Here is a 17,520-nt window from a genome sequence, read left to right as displayed (position 1 = left end):
GTATAAACATATATATATATATATACTGTATATACATATATATATATATATATATATATATATATATATATATATATATACTGTATATACATATATATATATATATATATATATATATATATATATATATATATATATATATATATATATATATATATATATATATACTGTATATACATATATATATATATATATATATATATATATATATATATATATATATATATATACTGTATATACATATATATATATATATATATATATATATATATATATATATATATATATATATATATATATATACTATATATACATATATATATATATATATATATATATATATATATATATATATATATATATATATACTATATATATATATATATATATATATATATATATATATATATATATATATATATATATATATATATATATATATATACTGTATATACATATATATATATATATATATACTATATATATATATATATATATATATATATATATATACTGTATATACATATATATATATATATATATATATATATATATATATATATATATATATATATATATATACTGTATATACATATATATATATATATATATATATATATATATATATATATATATATATATATATATATATATATATATATATATATATATATATATATATATATATATATATATATATATATATATATATATATATATATATATACTGTATATACATATATATATATATATATATATATATATATATATATATATATATATATATATATATATATATATATATATATATATATATATATATATATATATATATATATATATATATATATATATATATATATATATATATATATATATATATATATATATATATATATATATATATATACTGTATATACATATATATATATATATATATATATATATATATACTGTATATACATATATATATATATATATACTGTATATACATATATATATATATATATATATATATATATATATATACTGTATATACATATATATATATATATATACTGTATATACATATATATATATATATATATATATATATATATATATATATATATATATATACTGTATATACATATATATATATATACATATATATATATATATATATATATATATATATATATATATATATATATACTGTATATACATATATATATATATATATATATATATATATATATATATATATATATATATATATATATACATTCCATCCATCATCCAATCCGACGTTGCCCCATGAGAAGTGTAGGAGCCCGGGGCTAGGCAAATTGGTCCTGACATTTTAGATGAGTGACCAGCCTCACTCATCCCTGAGTGGCATTACATGAGTACATACATACAGAGAGAGAGAGAGAGAGAGAGAGGGAGACAGTATAAATATAACCTTGCAGTATTGCTTTTGCTGGTAGAGTAGTGTAATATTGTTACTGCTGTTCGTCACTGATGTTTATGTTGTGGCTCCAGATTCATCTAGAAGTGAACCCAGTGGATCCAGTGACAATGAACTTAATAAAAAAAAATTTCCTATCCATATGAAACTCGATGAAATTCTACACACTATAAAACTAATGTACAGTACTGTATTAAAAATCCACTACCAGTACAGTAGTTGCAGTGGACTGTGGTCCCTTTGCAAACTAGAGATGCTGACTATTTGGTGTGACATCAGGGAGACTTGAATTGCATCCTCCTCAGCCTGTTCCTTGTTCAGTTTGTATTTTATTGTACAGCACTATTTATCAATGCACTATCACTTTCCTGTTTTATGGTGACTAACACTGTTTATCTTAATTTAATCATGCTCAATAATATTTTACAAATGTATATGGACGATGCTATTCCTCACCCTGCCCTAGGGTGGGAAAGGAGGTCCAAATGATGATGATGACAATATATGAATCTCTGTTAGATTAGTGTAAACTGAATTGCTATGATTAAATGCATTACTTAAAAAGTAACTTTGTATAAAGTGTTGGCTTCATTTACCCTGTGCTGGTCACTTGGTACAGAAATAAATGATGTATGTACAGTTCTATTTTTGTCCTTCTCTAAATCCTTAAACTAACCCTATACTTTTCATTACTCTCCTGCAAATATCACTAAGTATACTGAAGGGTTGCATTTATGACATGTTCCATAGTATATGAGCAGAAATATGATTGAGAGAAAAACAGATTCTAAGGTACTGGAAACTATGCTAAGTATGGAGGAAAGCACACAATAGCAGAGTGAGGGGAAACAATGGCTATAGGAGGAAAAGATGAATGATGAAAAGTGAAAAATGAAAAAGGAGTTGATATTTGTGTGTACAGAATGGTTAGAACATAACAGTGAAGGTCCTGCCTTATCCAATGAGAAGACTGGATATGTTCTGGTGACGTAGTACAACTAATCAAGTAGGCTGATCTTCCACCTTGAAATGCTCTGGACTACATTAACCAAGTCTACAGCCCACACATCTGTAAGGGGTAATATGGAACTGGTTTTTAGTGCACTATAAAATGTATACATTTATATATGATGGAGACGGTAAGGAAGACATTACAATGCTTGGTGCGATGAAAAAGGCAATTCTAAGAGTGGCAGGGGAAGTGCAGATCAAGTACAGTACTTGTTACTTGTAGTAAGACAGATAATGAAGAGTGTACAGTATGTATAAAAGACCGTAAAGTATTTATGGCACATATGGACCTGGAAAATGCATATTACAAGGTGAATGAGGTACAAAGGAGAATTAGGTACAACAGAGAAAACTCCAAACCTAGCATACAGTCATATACCGTAGTCACCACAGTGTGAATTCAAATAAAATAACACAGTACAATCCTGTACCTTACAAGGTACAGTACATCTTGGCAGAAGGGTAAAAGAAAGACAGTAGTGGCAGGGATCGTTTACTTAATACAGTACCAGCACTGTGCGGGAGGGAACTACAGCCACCTTAAGAGTATTGTATAGTTTTAAGTAGCCAACATTCCAGGTACAGGACCTCACAGATGCCAACTCTAAAGTGAAGACCAGTACTAACCTCCTGACAAGTACAAGGTCAGGGGGAGACAGGGGTGAGGCTTAGGTTGCAGGTGTGTGACTGTTAGCAGGTGTGGGGTTATGGGAAGTGATTGTAAGGCTGAGGCTATTGGTGTGAGGTCATGACAACCAGAAGCAAGGGGTCAAGAAGGTCAACAGTGCAGGTGTGAGGTCAAAAGCAGGTGGGAGTTATAAAGCAAGTGTGAGGTTAAGAAGAATACATGGGATTAAGAAACAGATATGTAGTTATGGGATGCAGATGTGGGGTTAGGAGGATAGAGTGTAACTGTGGTATGCAAATGTGAGGTTAAGAAGCATGTGTGAGATAATGGGATGCAGGTGTGGGATTTAAGGGATGCAGGTGTGGGATTAAAAGGAAATAGGTGTGGGTTTCAGAGGAAGCTGGTGTGGGGTTAGGAAGCACGTGTGGGGTCACAGGAAACAGGTGAGAAACAAAGTGAAACAGCTACTACAGCACCAGGATACATAATAATATACCTGATAAAAAATGATAATTCTTAAAGCAAACTACTACAGAAAACCAACAGCAATTAGAGAAGCCGGTACAGAACTGGCAAACCGCTGGTAGCAGATGTACCAGAATGGCGGGGTCTGGACAAAAGTATACATTAAAATTAACTACTGTAGGCTACAGCTTTGAAATGATATCCAGTGTGAGCTTTAACATAACCAAAAATAATTACTTAATTAAAGCTCACACATACAGAGATCAGTGTTATGAAAAAAGAACATCCACATCATGGATTCTTAAGTGAAACTATCTCACACCTACAAAATTTCAATAATTTCAATGTACAGCTGGAAAGTTGACTTATATCAAAACACCAGCTAATCATAAAGAAGATAAAAAAAAAAAAGTCATTTGCAGTGGAGTATGATTCTATCTCAACTCCTCTCTTCAAAGGGAAGCTGGGTCAAAATGATGTTGAATGAGCTTCTGACAGACTCATAAAAAAAAATGCTATTTCAATATTCTACTTCATATGTGTTTTTTTGTTCAACATCTTCCAGATCAACGAACTGAAACTAGCAGACAGCATAACCAGGTTAGCCCCTTCAGCAACATAATGCTAATAAGCCTCATATTCCAATTACTGTTACCTCCAAAAGGTTCGGTAATACAGTATTCAGAAATTCAGTACGGTCACTAAAACTTAATTCATCTCCGAATTGGTGAGCTTTTGCAAGTGAGGACAAACCCACTAATTTTTCCCAGCTTATGCCTTACACCTTTAAACATTCCACCACCCAGCCACTCACTGTTCCACCACATACCAGGATTTTAATCTTGTTATCATGGTACAATATTCTGAGTGCTTGCAATATATCTTTTATGCTGTATTTAGATACGGCATTATTTTGGTAAAAGATGCCCTATCAATGATGTGAAATTTCAGCCAAGAATAAATCTTTTTTTTTGGAGAGAAAAAAGAAAAGAAAAAAAGGACCAAAAGGCCATACAAGGCATGGGTGCAGGTTGCAACAACTTAAAATAAGCTTTGCATTCCGCAAGGGGTTAACAGTTACTGACACATGACTATGAAATTAGCAATACAGCTGGCATACACAGATACACAGCCATCAGGTAATTACAATACCCTATGAATAGTTAGCACAACATAAGTCTATATACTGTACTGTATTTGCAAGAGATATTTCAAAACTTGTGACCTGATGCACCTGAAGCTAGACTGACTCCGTACAGTTTCTGGCAAACAATATGACATACAATACAATAATGCACATGTAATATGGACCTTCGCTAAATCAGTCTAAGGAATAAAAGTAAGTTTACTAAAGCAAACACAGAACATGAAAACAAAATAACACTAATATAACTTCATTTTAAGACATTTCTCAGCCAAAGTTTTGCATCACTCATCCCCACTACAGCTGACAAAGACTGGGTGTGATATGAGCTACATAACTTATGGTATAACCTAAATAACAATTGGACTTCCAAGTAACCTGTAATCTACCAGTGTCTGGAATCAAATAATATAAACCTCAATATTTTACTTAGCAGTATATTCCATTTTAAACATAACAGCCATCAGCAGTTCACTTCACAATTTTGGGCTGATATAAAATTATAATTAAAAAAGACCACAAATAATACAGCTCATACACTATACCTTTCATGAGGCAAGAATCACACTGAGAAGAAAGGTATCAGCATACTCTGTATCGGTTTTGGACACAAAAAGAACCAAACTCATGCAATAAACTACCAAGGACATGTAACAAGGGGTTCTTCAATATATGCCCTGTCCCACCACAATTCCCAGCCCTGTGACCTAATCTGCCCCCCTTCCCTCCTCCTAGAGTAGCTTTGTGCGTTGACGAGAAAACGGTAACAAGTGTAACATTGGGAGGCGTCACCTCTCACACAAACACACACACATACATGCCCAGGACCAGCCTCTTCCTTACTACACATGTGACAAGATCATGAAGAAACTATGCTCATCTTGGAACTCCGATCAATATGACTTCACACTAATGTTACAAAATTTAACAAACAATACTTTTCACATACTGTACCTTAGCAGAGTATTTTCATATTAATTTCAGAATTCCCCATAAATTTCAAATTATCTCCAGTTCATCTACAAGCTACCAGTCTGTTGAGATTTAATAAGTCTGTAATCATGCACAGTATTCCTCATGATCTTTGCTGAATATGTATGAGAATTAGAGTTGCAAGCAGCTTCTGTTAATGTATCATATCCTAAAATAAGAGAAGGTGTGTTACCCGAGTTAGTATACATACACTGATCTATCTATTTATGTGTGTGTGTGTATATATATATATATATATATATATATATGGTCTACTGTAGTAACATAGTAACATTAATAAATATCCTTTACTTATCCGAAAGCATTATCAAAATATCAGAGAATGCAGTAGTTGTGATAGTTGTGATACATACGATACTTACCATGGAAACTGAATTTTTTAAAGCATTTATTTCATTAATCCTTAGCCTGATCTAATTATACAGTATAGCTAAAAGAGTTGCTACAGGCACATTTCATTCAATTGTTTTTAATCATGCTAGTTCCACAACTCTTTTCTTCATAAATTTATTAATTTGCACATTTTCATTTAATACACTGTGAAAAACCTGTACTGTACTATGAAACAAAATACTGATAAAATACATTCTGCTTTTATATATTTTCTTCATTTTCAATGTTGGCCATAAAACAGACTGACCCGCAATGATTTTCTCACCTTATGCTATACATAGAACAACACTCAAACTTTAACTGCCATTGGAAAATACTTTATCTTAGACTATACAACATCACAAAACTACTTTTGAGCTTAAGCCCCTTTGAAATTAGGATCATATTTCCAAAACTTTAAGCATTTTCTCCTTTCACCATGCACATAACACTGCTTTTTAGAAAACCTGAGTGTTACTATACCTTCAGAATTCTTCGCACTGCAAGGAAATTTTATAAGATAAATAACACTCACATCTCCAAGAGAACCTCATACTGATATACCAGTGAACAATGGCATATCTAAAGCAACATTCACAGGCCTGGTGTTCCACTGTCTTATGAATGATACAATTACTGTATGTCATGGTAGGAAATGCCTCTCCTCAAGTTTTAACAATATGAGCCTAAGAACAGCGAGCAATGGTGTTGGTGGTGCTGATGGTGGCAGGAGGACACTACTAAAGGATGTGGCAGAAGCTCTTCTCTCGGAAAGGGTTGGCCCTGGGGTTTCTGGCTGGGTGGCAAAGGTAGTCATCCTTCTGATGTTCCCGCACGTATTCCTGTAACATCACATCCTGAGTTACCTATTCACCCTATCTTCCTTAACACCAATAAACCACACTAATTCCAGTAACACAAAACTATTAACCCTTCAGCCTGAAGATGCACTTCTTCCCTGTATTTTGATTAACACCACAAAACTGTATTCACCACCCTTCATCCAAAGGATATACTTTAATTTTATCATGGCTAACAGCAGTTACCGTACTGTTTTTTCACCACTTGGGTTAAAGAAGTCTCCTCACCTTATATTATGACGTAGCCATTAATACTTCTTGCTGTAGAAAATTCCTACAAAATACAGTGTTATGTCAATAACAGCCCATTAGTTTATATATATATATATATATATATATATATATATATATATATATATAAGTATGTATATATATATATATATATATATATATATATATATATATATATATATATATATACATATATCGTTTCATCATTTCATTTTTAAAGGCTCCAACATGCTTGCATATATATATATATATATATATATATATATATATATATATATATATATATATATATATATATACTGTATATATATATATATATATATATATATATACTGTATATATATATATATATAGAGACAGTATATATATATATAGAAAGACTATATATATATATATATATATATATATATATATATATATACTGTATATATATATATAGACAGTATATATATATATATACAGTATATATATTTAAATACACACCCAGCTGCTGCAGAAAGCTGAAAGCTAACAATCTATGAGTTACTACCAAGACAGTAAGGGTTGTGTTGCTACAAGCTTGGCAACTACCTATATAAACATTCATATCTGGGCAGAGACAAGAGACTTCAGTCACAAGTACAAACTAGAACAAAGCGACCAGAAATCACAACACACCACCCGTGCAGGCTGAACTGGGGTTGAAGTCACTTACAGTGAAAGGAAATTGGGTTAAATGAAGTTTTATGACTTGATAATAGCAAATACAGTATTATCAAAGGAAATGGCAGTTTCTGAGATTTAAAACTTTAAAATATGATTGACCCTGAGTTTGTCCTTTCAAGGTCATTCAAGGTCACATCTTATGGAACCAACAGAATCTCCATATATGGCTTCCTATTAGTGATTAATAGTAATGATGTGCCTATCTCTCAACGTCTGGCTGACTTAAGCAGTCAAAAGGTGACCCTGACTTTGACCTTTCAAGGCTACCCAAGGTAAAATGTAATGATGCCGACAGAATCCCCATATATGACTTCCTATTAGCAATTAAGACTAAGAGTAACTATGTGTCTATTTCTCACCGTTTGCCTCCTATAGCACTTTGAAAAAATATCCTTCCTATCTTTAACACTAGGCCCCAAACCTGGGAGTCCCCCACTCCCACTGTTACCCCTGGTGGATTTTCACTAAAATTCACTCACTTCCTCAGTTCCACATACCCAACAACTGTACACAGTTTGAAGATGATCTGTTTCCTGGTTCAAGATTTAATCAAAGCACAGACTCACAAATAAATAAATAAATAAACAAATGCAAACAATCACATACACTCCTTCCACAATGAATTGTGGGCCGGGTGAATTAAATTCCAAGCTGAGACTTCCACATTTATAAGCCATTATACAGATTTAGAACCTCTATTCTGGTACTCCTTGGGTTTGGGAAGAAATACTGCCCACGTATCCCTGCATGTCAAGGAAGGAGGTTGTATGTATCAGTGCAGTAACCCCATGAAGCAGGGTCCTTTGCATGTCCACAACTAAGTACGCTAGGCAGGCTCATGTGGCTGTGTGGAATGTTAGAAGTGCGAATGAAGAATGCAAAAGAGTAGAGATAATTAAGGTGTTTATGGAAGGATAACATGCCCTAATGATATTGTATGAGACAAAAACAAGAGAAATTGTAGTACATGAATGATGTGTGATATGCATACCACAGTATGATATTTATCAGGTATGTGTACATATGGACAGAGTAAAGGACCTGGTTTGCTAATGACTAATGGATGTGAAGAAAGTGATGTGAATGTATGAGTTCAATACATATGTAAGGCAGACTGAAGTCTGAGTTGGTGAAAGTGACTCAGATGATTGCACATGCACCATGTGATAACAGGTAATGAAGGAAAGACAGATTATTGGACCAACTATAGATGGTGTCAGTGGACATGCCAGGGAGTTCTAGCATTTGGTACATGTAATCTGAATGGAAGAGCTAGTACAGATCTTGTGATGAATGTAAAAGGTCATTTAGAGTTTCACAAGGAAGCTGATACAGTAATGGACATCAACTGAAGGATATTGTGTAAGGAGTGAAGTTATGTATACAGCATCATGGTATGGAGAAACAAGAAAAAAAATGTTCAAAGAAGCAATGACTGTTCAGTGCTTGTAGAGAGAAGGATACTTGGGAGTGTTCATTATACTAGAGTTTAGAATGTTATGGTGATTCATAAGATAGACTGGAAGGTCTCTACCCTGAGGGATCAGTTGCCATGACAGCCTACCTGTGAATATTGTATCCATCAACTGGTTGGACAATAATGGTACAGTATATGAGAGACTGTAGCTGGTTGCAATGTAGCCACTCAAAGGATGTTTCTGTTATCATCTGAAGTCAATTATAGTATGGTGTTCACTGATGATTCATGCAAACCATGGCTGTGGCACTGATGATCACATAATAAATGCTGGTGTTACATGCTGGAGTCTCCTTGAATATGAATAGGAGTCCTACAATGAGGTCCTTTAAATTAATGTGTTGCACTGCATATACAGTCTTCCAAGTGCCTGTTTGTTTGTGTTCAAAGGATACATGGTATCCAAACCCCAGACTTATGCATTTAGTTTCTATAACATCTAGGATGGGGTACAGGGCTTTGTCCATGGTACAGAGACCTTCAGGTTGCAGTTACTGGTTTGATACTGCAACGCAGCATTTTAATCAACATGCCTACTGGCAATCTGGTGGCATTCATAATACTGTCACCCTCTAGGGTCAATCTTCTGTAATGCAGTGGGCCTACAGACAAGACATCAGCAGTACAATGGAGATGGCCTGCTAGGGATATCTACTGATGATGGGACTGTGTGTGTGATGCTAAGAAAGGATGATGACCTCATCTTTCACAGCAACACCTTTAGGTAATGGTAGACTGGATGAGCAGGTGTCTCATGTGTAATCCAACCAATCTTCTGGCTATGATGGCTCAAGTTATGATTTCAGTAAAGTGACCAGCATACCCTTAACCCCTAAACAGCAGGCTATTTATGACGTAGTAGTTCTCTCAGTATGGGCATTTTTCCAAAAACAGTATTTTCAAACCATAATAACCAGGAAACTACAGCAATTAGGGAAACAAATAAAAGACTCTCCAAGTCTTCTCCTTGCAAAAGAAAGTATCCCCAGGTCAGCAGGTTGTCATGTCAATGAGAAAGGACACGAGGAAGAGGAGTACTTTTTGGCGCAAGAGGCAGGCTGTATTTGTGCATGTGTGCATGGCCCAGACTATGGCTTTGCTCTCAACGTGATAACTTCTCCATTACCAGATAAACTAAGCACAGTGGAGTCCAAGGCACGCACCATAGCACTATCACTGAGCCCTTTCCTAGTATCCTTGGAAAGAGGCTTGGCAGAGATGGATGAAGCAAAAGTCCACATGGGGCAGGAACAGAAACAGATGAAGTTTAAGAAAGCTCTGTCCCACATCTGGCAAAGTCACAGAGACGACTGAGGTATAGTTGACTCAGCTGGCGGGCCTCTCTCCCTAGCTTTGGGTGATGAGATCAAGTGGCGGCCACTTCAAACTGTGGCACGAAAACAATTGTGGTTCCTACTGACACTTGGTGGCCTCCATCCACCTCTTTTGCATCAGTCCATACCAACGCCTGGCATTTAGGGGTTAAACTCAATCACTGGAAGGGTGTGTGCTACCACAGATTTCAAAATGTCCTCACATATGGCAATCATGAACCATCAGAAAACATCCAATTCTTTCTGAGTAAGTTCTGTTTGGATGACTGGACAATTTGGCAAAAATCCCGAGTGCTGTGCTTAGCTTGAAGGGCAGTATTGTACACCTCAGAATTGGTATGCCTGCCAATCAACCATAAACCTGATTAACAGTACTATTAAAATCTGGGACAAATCAGTATGTAACAAAGACATTCTGTGGACATATTAATGCCAGCTGTACCCTCTAGTACAGATGTAATCTGATCTCATGAAGATCTTTGCCTAATCAATGGACAGATTAAAGTACAGTAGCAGGTTTAATAAGGATCTTTTCTTATTTCAGTCTATTCTGTTTTGAGTAAAAAGAATTGAGGTAGTGTACCCTCCTAATACATAGTTATATGGGCAACAAGAATCACTGTGCACTGTATTACAAATCTCAGTCTGTACAGTACTAAGAACCATTGGTTACATGTACTAATGCTCTCATGAGCAGCATCTCTTCTGAGAAAGCAACCTGTAAATGCTTCACTTTGCACCGCCAGTCCTGTTACCTTGTGTTTCCACTCACTCATCCAGTCAGAATAGTGTATTAATAATGATTTGGAGGGGCTTTATAGAGTACAAGATTTGTAATATGTTAAATGAAGTACAGTAAAACTGCTAAATTATTATTTTTTATTTTTTTGTGTTGAATACATTAAACCCCCTCCAACACAGGAGTGAGACGAAGGGAAAGCGCCAAGTGTGAAAACTCACAAGATGAGAAGGAAGGTGGCTGCGCATAAGATGCTGCCACCAGTTATTTAATAACCTGTGAAAATAATCTAAATACAGTCTCGGGACACCCTCTACATTATTCTATCTATCTATCTATTGCCAGACGCCTCAATCCCGTTTGGGGTGGCCACAAACAAATCGCCTCCGCCCTGTCCCCCGCCATTTCACTGCCCTGCTCCCAACTCACACACCCCTCTCTCATATACCTTTCCACCCCATCCCTCCATCTCATTCTCGGCCTCCCCCTCCCTCTTCCCCCCTCCACCTCACTCACATACACTCTCTTCGTCAGTCTTTCACCCTCCATCCTCTCCACATGGCCAAACCACCTCAGTGTGTTCCTCATAACGCTTCCCATCACATCCACATCAACACCACAACGCTCCTTTATAATCTCATTCGTCAGCCTGTCTCTCCATGTGACTCCACAGGCTCCTCTTAAATAACTCATTTCCACTGCTCTCACTCTTGACTTGTGTCCTTCCAACAACGTCCAAGCTTCACTTCCATACGTTAGAGTTGGTATCACAATACTGTCATGTAGTAACTTTTTCACTTCCATGCTCACTTCCCTGTTTCTTATCACTGCTTTCAAAGAACCAGCAACCTTTCTTCCCTGCTGTACCCTTTCAAGCACTTCACCCTCCAAACCTCCATCCTTACTCATCACACTACCCAAGTACTTAAACGTACTCACATTTTCCAATTCCTCACCATCCAACCTCGCTGTACATTCACTGACTTCACCTCTCTCAAAGACCATCACTTTACTCTTCCCTACATTCACCTTTAGATTCCGTTTCTTACACACTCTCCCAAACTCATCCACCAAGCCATGCAGCTCCCCTTCGTCTTCACTCAACAACACAGTATCATCTGCAAACAACAGTACAGGGAGTTTCCAAACACTATCCTCTCTCACCAGGGACACTCCAACATCCACTACCCTACCTTGTACCTCTTTTATTACCCCATCCATGTACAGATTGAACACCCATGGAGACATGACACATCCCTGTTTCAACCCAACTTTCAAAGAGAAAAATTCACTTAGTTCACCATCCATATGCACTGCAGCCTTCGCACCATCGTACATACTCTTCACAGCATTCAACAACTTCCCATCTACTCCATATATTCTTAACACTTTCCACAATCCTTGTCTATCCACCCTGTCATATGCTTTCTCCAAATCCATGAAAGCCGCATACAACTTCTTTCCCTTCTCTAGAAACTTTTCCACTAAAGATCTAAGAATGAATATCTGATCTACACAACCTCTTCCCTTCCTAAAGCCTCCCTCTGTTCTTCTCCAACTAATTTCTCTGCTCTTTCTCTAACTCTGTCAATAAGTATCCTACCATACACTTTTCCTATTATACTAAGAAGACAAATGCCCCTATGATTACCACACACTTCTTTTTCCCCTTTTCTTTTGTCTATCTATCTATCTATCTATTGCCAGATGCCTCAATCCCATTTGGGGTGGCCACAAACAAATCGCCTCCAAGTCGCCCTGTCCCCCGCCATTTCACTGCCCTGCTCCCAACTCACACCCCCCTCTCTCATATACCTCTCCACTCCATCCCTCTATCTCATCCTCAGCCTCCCCCTCCCTCTTCCCCCCTCCACCTCACTCACATACACTCTCTTCGTCAGTCTTTCACCCTCCATCCTCTCCACATGGCCAAACCACCTCAGTGTGTTCCTCATAACGCTTCCTATCACATCCACATCCACACCACAACGCTCCTTTATATCCTCATTCGTCAGCCTGTCTCTCCACGTGACTCCACAGGCTCCTCTTAAATAACTCATTTCCACTGCTCTCACTCTTGACTTGTGTCCTTCCAACAATGTCCAAGCTTCACTTCCCTACATTAGAGTTGGTATCACAATACTGTCATGTAGTAACTTTTTCACTTCCATGCTCACTTCCCTGTTTCTTATCACTGCTTTCAAAGAACCAGCAACCTTTCTTCCCTGCTGTACCCTTTCAAGCACTTCACCCTCCAAACCTCCATCCTTACTCATCACACTACCCAAGTACTTAAACATACTCACATTTTCCAATTCCTCACCATCCAACCTCGCTGTACATTCACTAACTTCACCTCTCTCAAAGACCATCACTTTACTCTTCCCTACATTCACCTTTAGATTCCGTTTCTTACACACTCTCTCAAAGTCATCCACCAAGCCTTGCAGCTCCCCTTCGTCTTCACTCAACAACACAGTATCATCTGCAAACAACAGTACAGGGAGTTTCCAAACACTATCCTCTCTCACCAGGGACACTCCAACATCCACTACCCTACCTTGTACCTCTTTTATTACCCCATCCATGTACAGATTGAACAACCATGGAGACATGACACATCCCTGTTTCAAACCAACTTTCAAAGAGAAAAATTCACTTAGTTCACCATCCACACGCACTGCAGCCTTCGCACCATCGTACATACTCTTCACAGCATTCAACAACTTCCCATCTACTCCATATATTCTTAACACTTTCCACAATCCTTGTCTATCCACCCTGTCATATGCTTTCTCCAAATCCATGAAAGCCGCATACAACTTCTTTCCCTTCTCTAGAAACTTTTCCACTAAAGATCTAAGAATGAATATCTGATCTACACAACCTCTTCCCTTCCTAAAGCCTCCCTGTTCTTCTCCAACTAATTTCTCTGCTCTTTCTCTAACTCTGTCAATAAGTATCCTACCATACACTTTTCCTATTATACTAAGAAGACAAATGCCCCTATGATTACCACACACTTCTTTTTCCCCTTTTCCTTTGTACAAGGGAATAATTATACCTGACTTCCAATCCTCCAGGACTCTACCTTCCTCCCAGGCCAATCTGCACATCTTCCACATCCATTCTACTACTATCTCTCCCCCATGCTTCAGCATTTCACCACACACTCCATCAATTCCTGGGGCTTTCCCCGATTTAACTTTCTTCATTGCTTCCACAACTTCTATCCTACTGATTTCTTCCTGTCTTCTCACCTCCCTCCTTCTCCCAGCCATTCCCCAGCCACTTATACTCGCATTACTTCCATCCTCTACGTTCAACAATTCCTTATAGTGTTCTCTCCATCTGCTCACTTTTTCTCCCTTCTCCACTAGTAATCTACCATTTTTATCTTTCACTCCCCTGCTAACTTCACTTCCACCCTGCCTTACTCTTTTCACTTCTCTCCAGAACATTTTCTTACAGTCCCTCCACTTTACACTTTTCCTTTGTACAAGGGAATAATTAAACCTGACTTCCAATCCTCTGAGACTCTACCTTCCTCCCAGGCCATTATTACCAGGAATAATTTTCTGTTTGAGCACTGTCATATTACCATACTGAGTTACAATATAATTTTTTTTTTAAACAGATATTGTACAAAAAAAAAGGAAAGAAAAAAAGAATAAATGGATAATACTCTGCACTACAAGCAATACTTATATTTTTTTTCATAAACATATTCGCAGGCTCAAATGTACAGAAATGACAATGATTAGGTGGATGTGTAGTGCATCCTTGAATGTGAGGTCTGGGGGAGCTAGGTTTACAATGGAGGAGTTGAGAGGAAGGATGGGATAAGTGTATTGGTACTGTGATAAAGAAGGGTAGATTGAGATGATCTGTCCATGTGTAGAGGATGGGGGATGAGAGTTGGGTGCAGAAGGTGAGAAATGTGAACGTTGGAGGCAGGGTTGCGACAGGCAGACCAAAAAAGACCTGAGACGAGATCACTGAGTGTGACCTCTGGGATAAGGGACTGAATAGGGAGACTTCCAGAGATCGAGCAGCATGTAAAGCCACCATTAGGTGACCATGGCCAACACATGCAAGCACGTTGGGGCCTTCATAAATGAAATGAAACAAAACATATTTCATTCATTCATTCAACATCTAATCCAGTGTTGCCCCTTGAGGTGTGTAGGAGCCTGGGGCTAGGCAAGTTGGTCCTGACATTTAAGGTGAGAATGACCAGCCTCACTCATCCCTGAGTGGCAGTACATGAGCAATGACACCCAACCACTCCTTGCATATAAACCTGCACTGGCTCATTCCGATTGGAGCGCCTTAATTGTCCACTAAACCACCAGGTGCCATAAGCTGGTTATATGGTTGCCATCGAGTGTAATAAATGGTTTCCTGGTGTACATGAAACCGTTTGGTTTGTCACTCAGTGTAGAGTCACCCCTAAGCAGAAGGAAGAGGGAAAGAATGAAGGAAAGAAAGACAGAAGAGGAAGGATAGAAAGAAGGAAGGAAGAGGAGAAAGGGCAGGCACTCGAGAACAGCACTACATCGAGTGCATGGATGGTGAGCGCCCCCCACATGTATATACTGTACGTACATACAACAGTGTGGTTTTTATTAGACACCCAAACTTGTTTATCATATTTTTCTCTTATCTAAATCCTGCATGGAACCAAGATGCCTGTCAAATATTGTATCCAACAAAATGAGTTGGCTGTTGGAGGAAAGCTACTAGTGATAAATTGAAGTGGTTCAATCAACTCTTGGCACCCGTAAAAGTAGGTGCAGAAGAGAATTTATTTATGTACTCATTTTACCCCACTAACCTAGGTATGTCTTTTTTTAATGCAACAAAAAGACTGCTTTGTTCAGATTTGGTGAGACTCACAGGCTGCAAAGAAAATGTATTTTATTCCCAAAGCCTACACCTGAATAAAATCATCTAGTGCCCTCTTCAGCCAGTGCAATTCTACTTTGTTTTGTTCTGACTGACACCAGATTTCTTGTCCAGCTTTCGTATGGACCGCATACAACAAACCGATGACCTTGAAGGGAGGTTATCATGCCCTGTGAGGCCTTATAACTGGGGAAAAAGCACAATACAATTCCTCAGGCCTCTTCTGTCTGGGATGATTTCATCATCACTAAGGTGGTGTCAAACACTGCTCAAAGCCTCTTCCATGGGTGTTTTAAAATGGAAGAAGTATATTCAGTATGGTGAAATAAATATGTAAAACTGAAATAACCTGCTTTTAAGAGGGGTAAACTACAAATTTAATCCATCCATCCCTCCATCATCCAATCCTACATTGCCCCATGAGAAGCGTAGGAGCCCGGGGCTAGGCAAGTTGGTCCTGACATTTAAGATGAGAGTGACCAGCCTCACTCATCCCTGAGTGGCATTATGTGAGCAATAAACCCCAACCAACCCTTGGATATAAACCTTCACTGGCTCAATCCAATTGGAGTGCCGTAATTACCCACTAAATCACCAGATGCAATAATTTGGTTATATGGTTACCACTCTGCAGAGTAAATGGTTTCCTGGTGTACAGGAAACCATTTGGCTTGTCACTCAATGTACAGTCACCCACAGGCAGAAGGAAGAGAAAAGAATGAAGGAAAGATAGACAGAAGAGGGAGTGTAAAGTCACCTGTAGGCAAAGGATAAGGAAAGAATGAAGTAAAGAAATACAGAAGAGGAAGGAAAGAAAGAAGGAAGGAGGAGAGGAAAGGACAGACAAATGTACAACATTCCTAAAAGGATTCTTGAATATATACAACATAATGCCTATGTAAATATTATACAATACTGTACAGTATCATAAATTCATCCTTCCCTTTAGTTTCACCCTCTGAATGAATTAAAATACTAAACATTTTAAAATGAAAACTAAAAGAATAACAAAAATTCACACAAGATTTAAACAGAAGGTGAGGTGACAGGGTCACAGACATGATGATGGAATAGGATATATCTGTCCTGCTTACATGCTTGCTCCTATATCCCCCTTTCCAAAAATATTTGATCCATACATCCTCTACAACTCCTCAAACTATCCTGTTCAATCTTTGCCAAGCTTTCTATATATGCATTACT

General features: G+C 37.0%; 1 protein-coding gene across 4 annotated transcripts in view; it reads right to left on the bottom strand.

The window, feature by feature from the left end:
• Window positions 1-2,941: 2,941 nt before the first annotated feature.
• Window positions 2,942-17,520, bottom strand: part of LOC145403827 (guanine nucleotide-binding protein subunit gamma-1-like) — a 40,779-nt gene continuing 26,200 nt past the window's right edge. For all 4 annotated transcript variants that reach the window (XM_080275515.1, XM_080275516.1, XM_080275517.1 and 1 more), the window contains one exon: window positions 2,942-6,905. Coding sequence is in view for 2 of the 4 variants with exons in the window: in XM_080275516.1 (XP_080131642.1) it covers window positions 6,804-6,905 (102 nt within the window). In the remaining 2 variants the exon portion in view is untranslated. The remainder of the gene's footprint in view (window positions 6,906-17,520) is intronic.

This window comes from Coenobita brevimanus, chromosome 61 (assembly GCF_032717465.1).
Source record: "Coenobita brevimanus isolate Jiangsu-jjx chromosome 61, ASM3271746v2, whole genome shotgun sequence".
NCBI lineage: Eukaryota > Metazoa > Arthropoda > Malacostraca > Decapoda > Coenobitidae > Coenobita > Coenobita brevimanus.
Note: the sequence above shows the minus strand (reverse complement) of the source record. Positions and strands in the feature narration are given on the sequence as shown.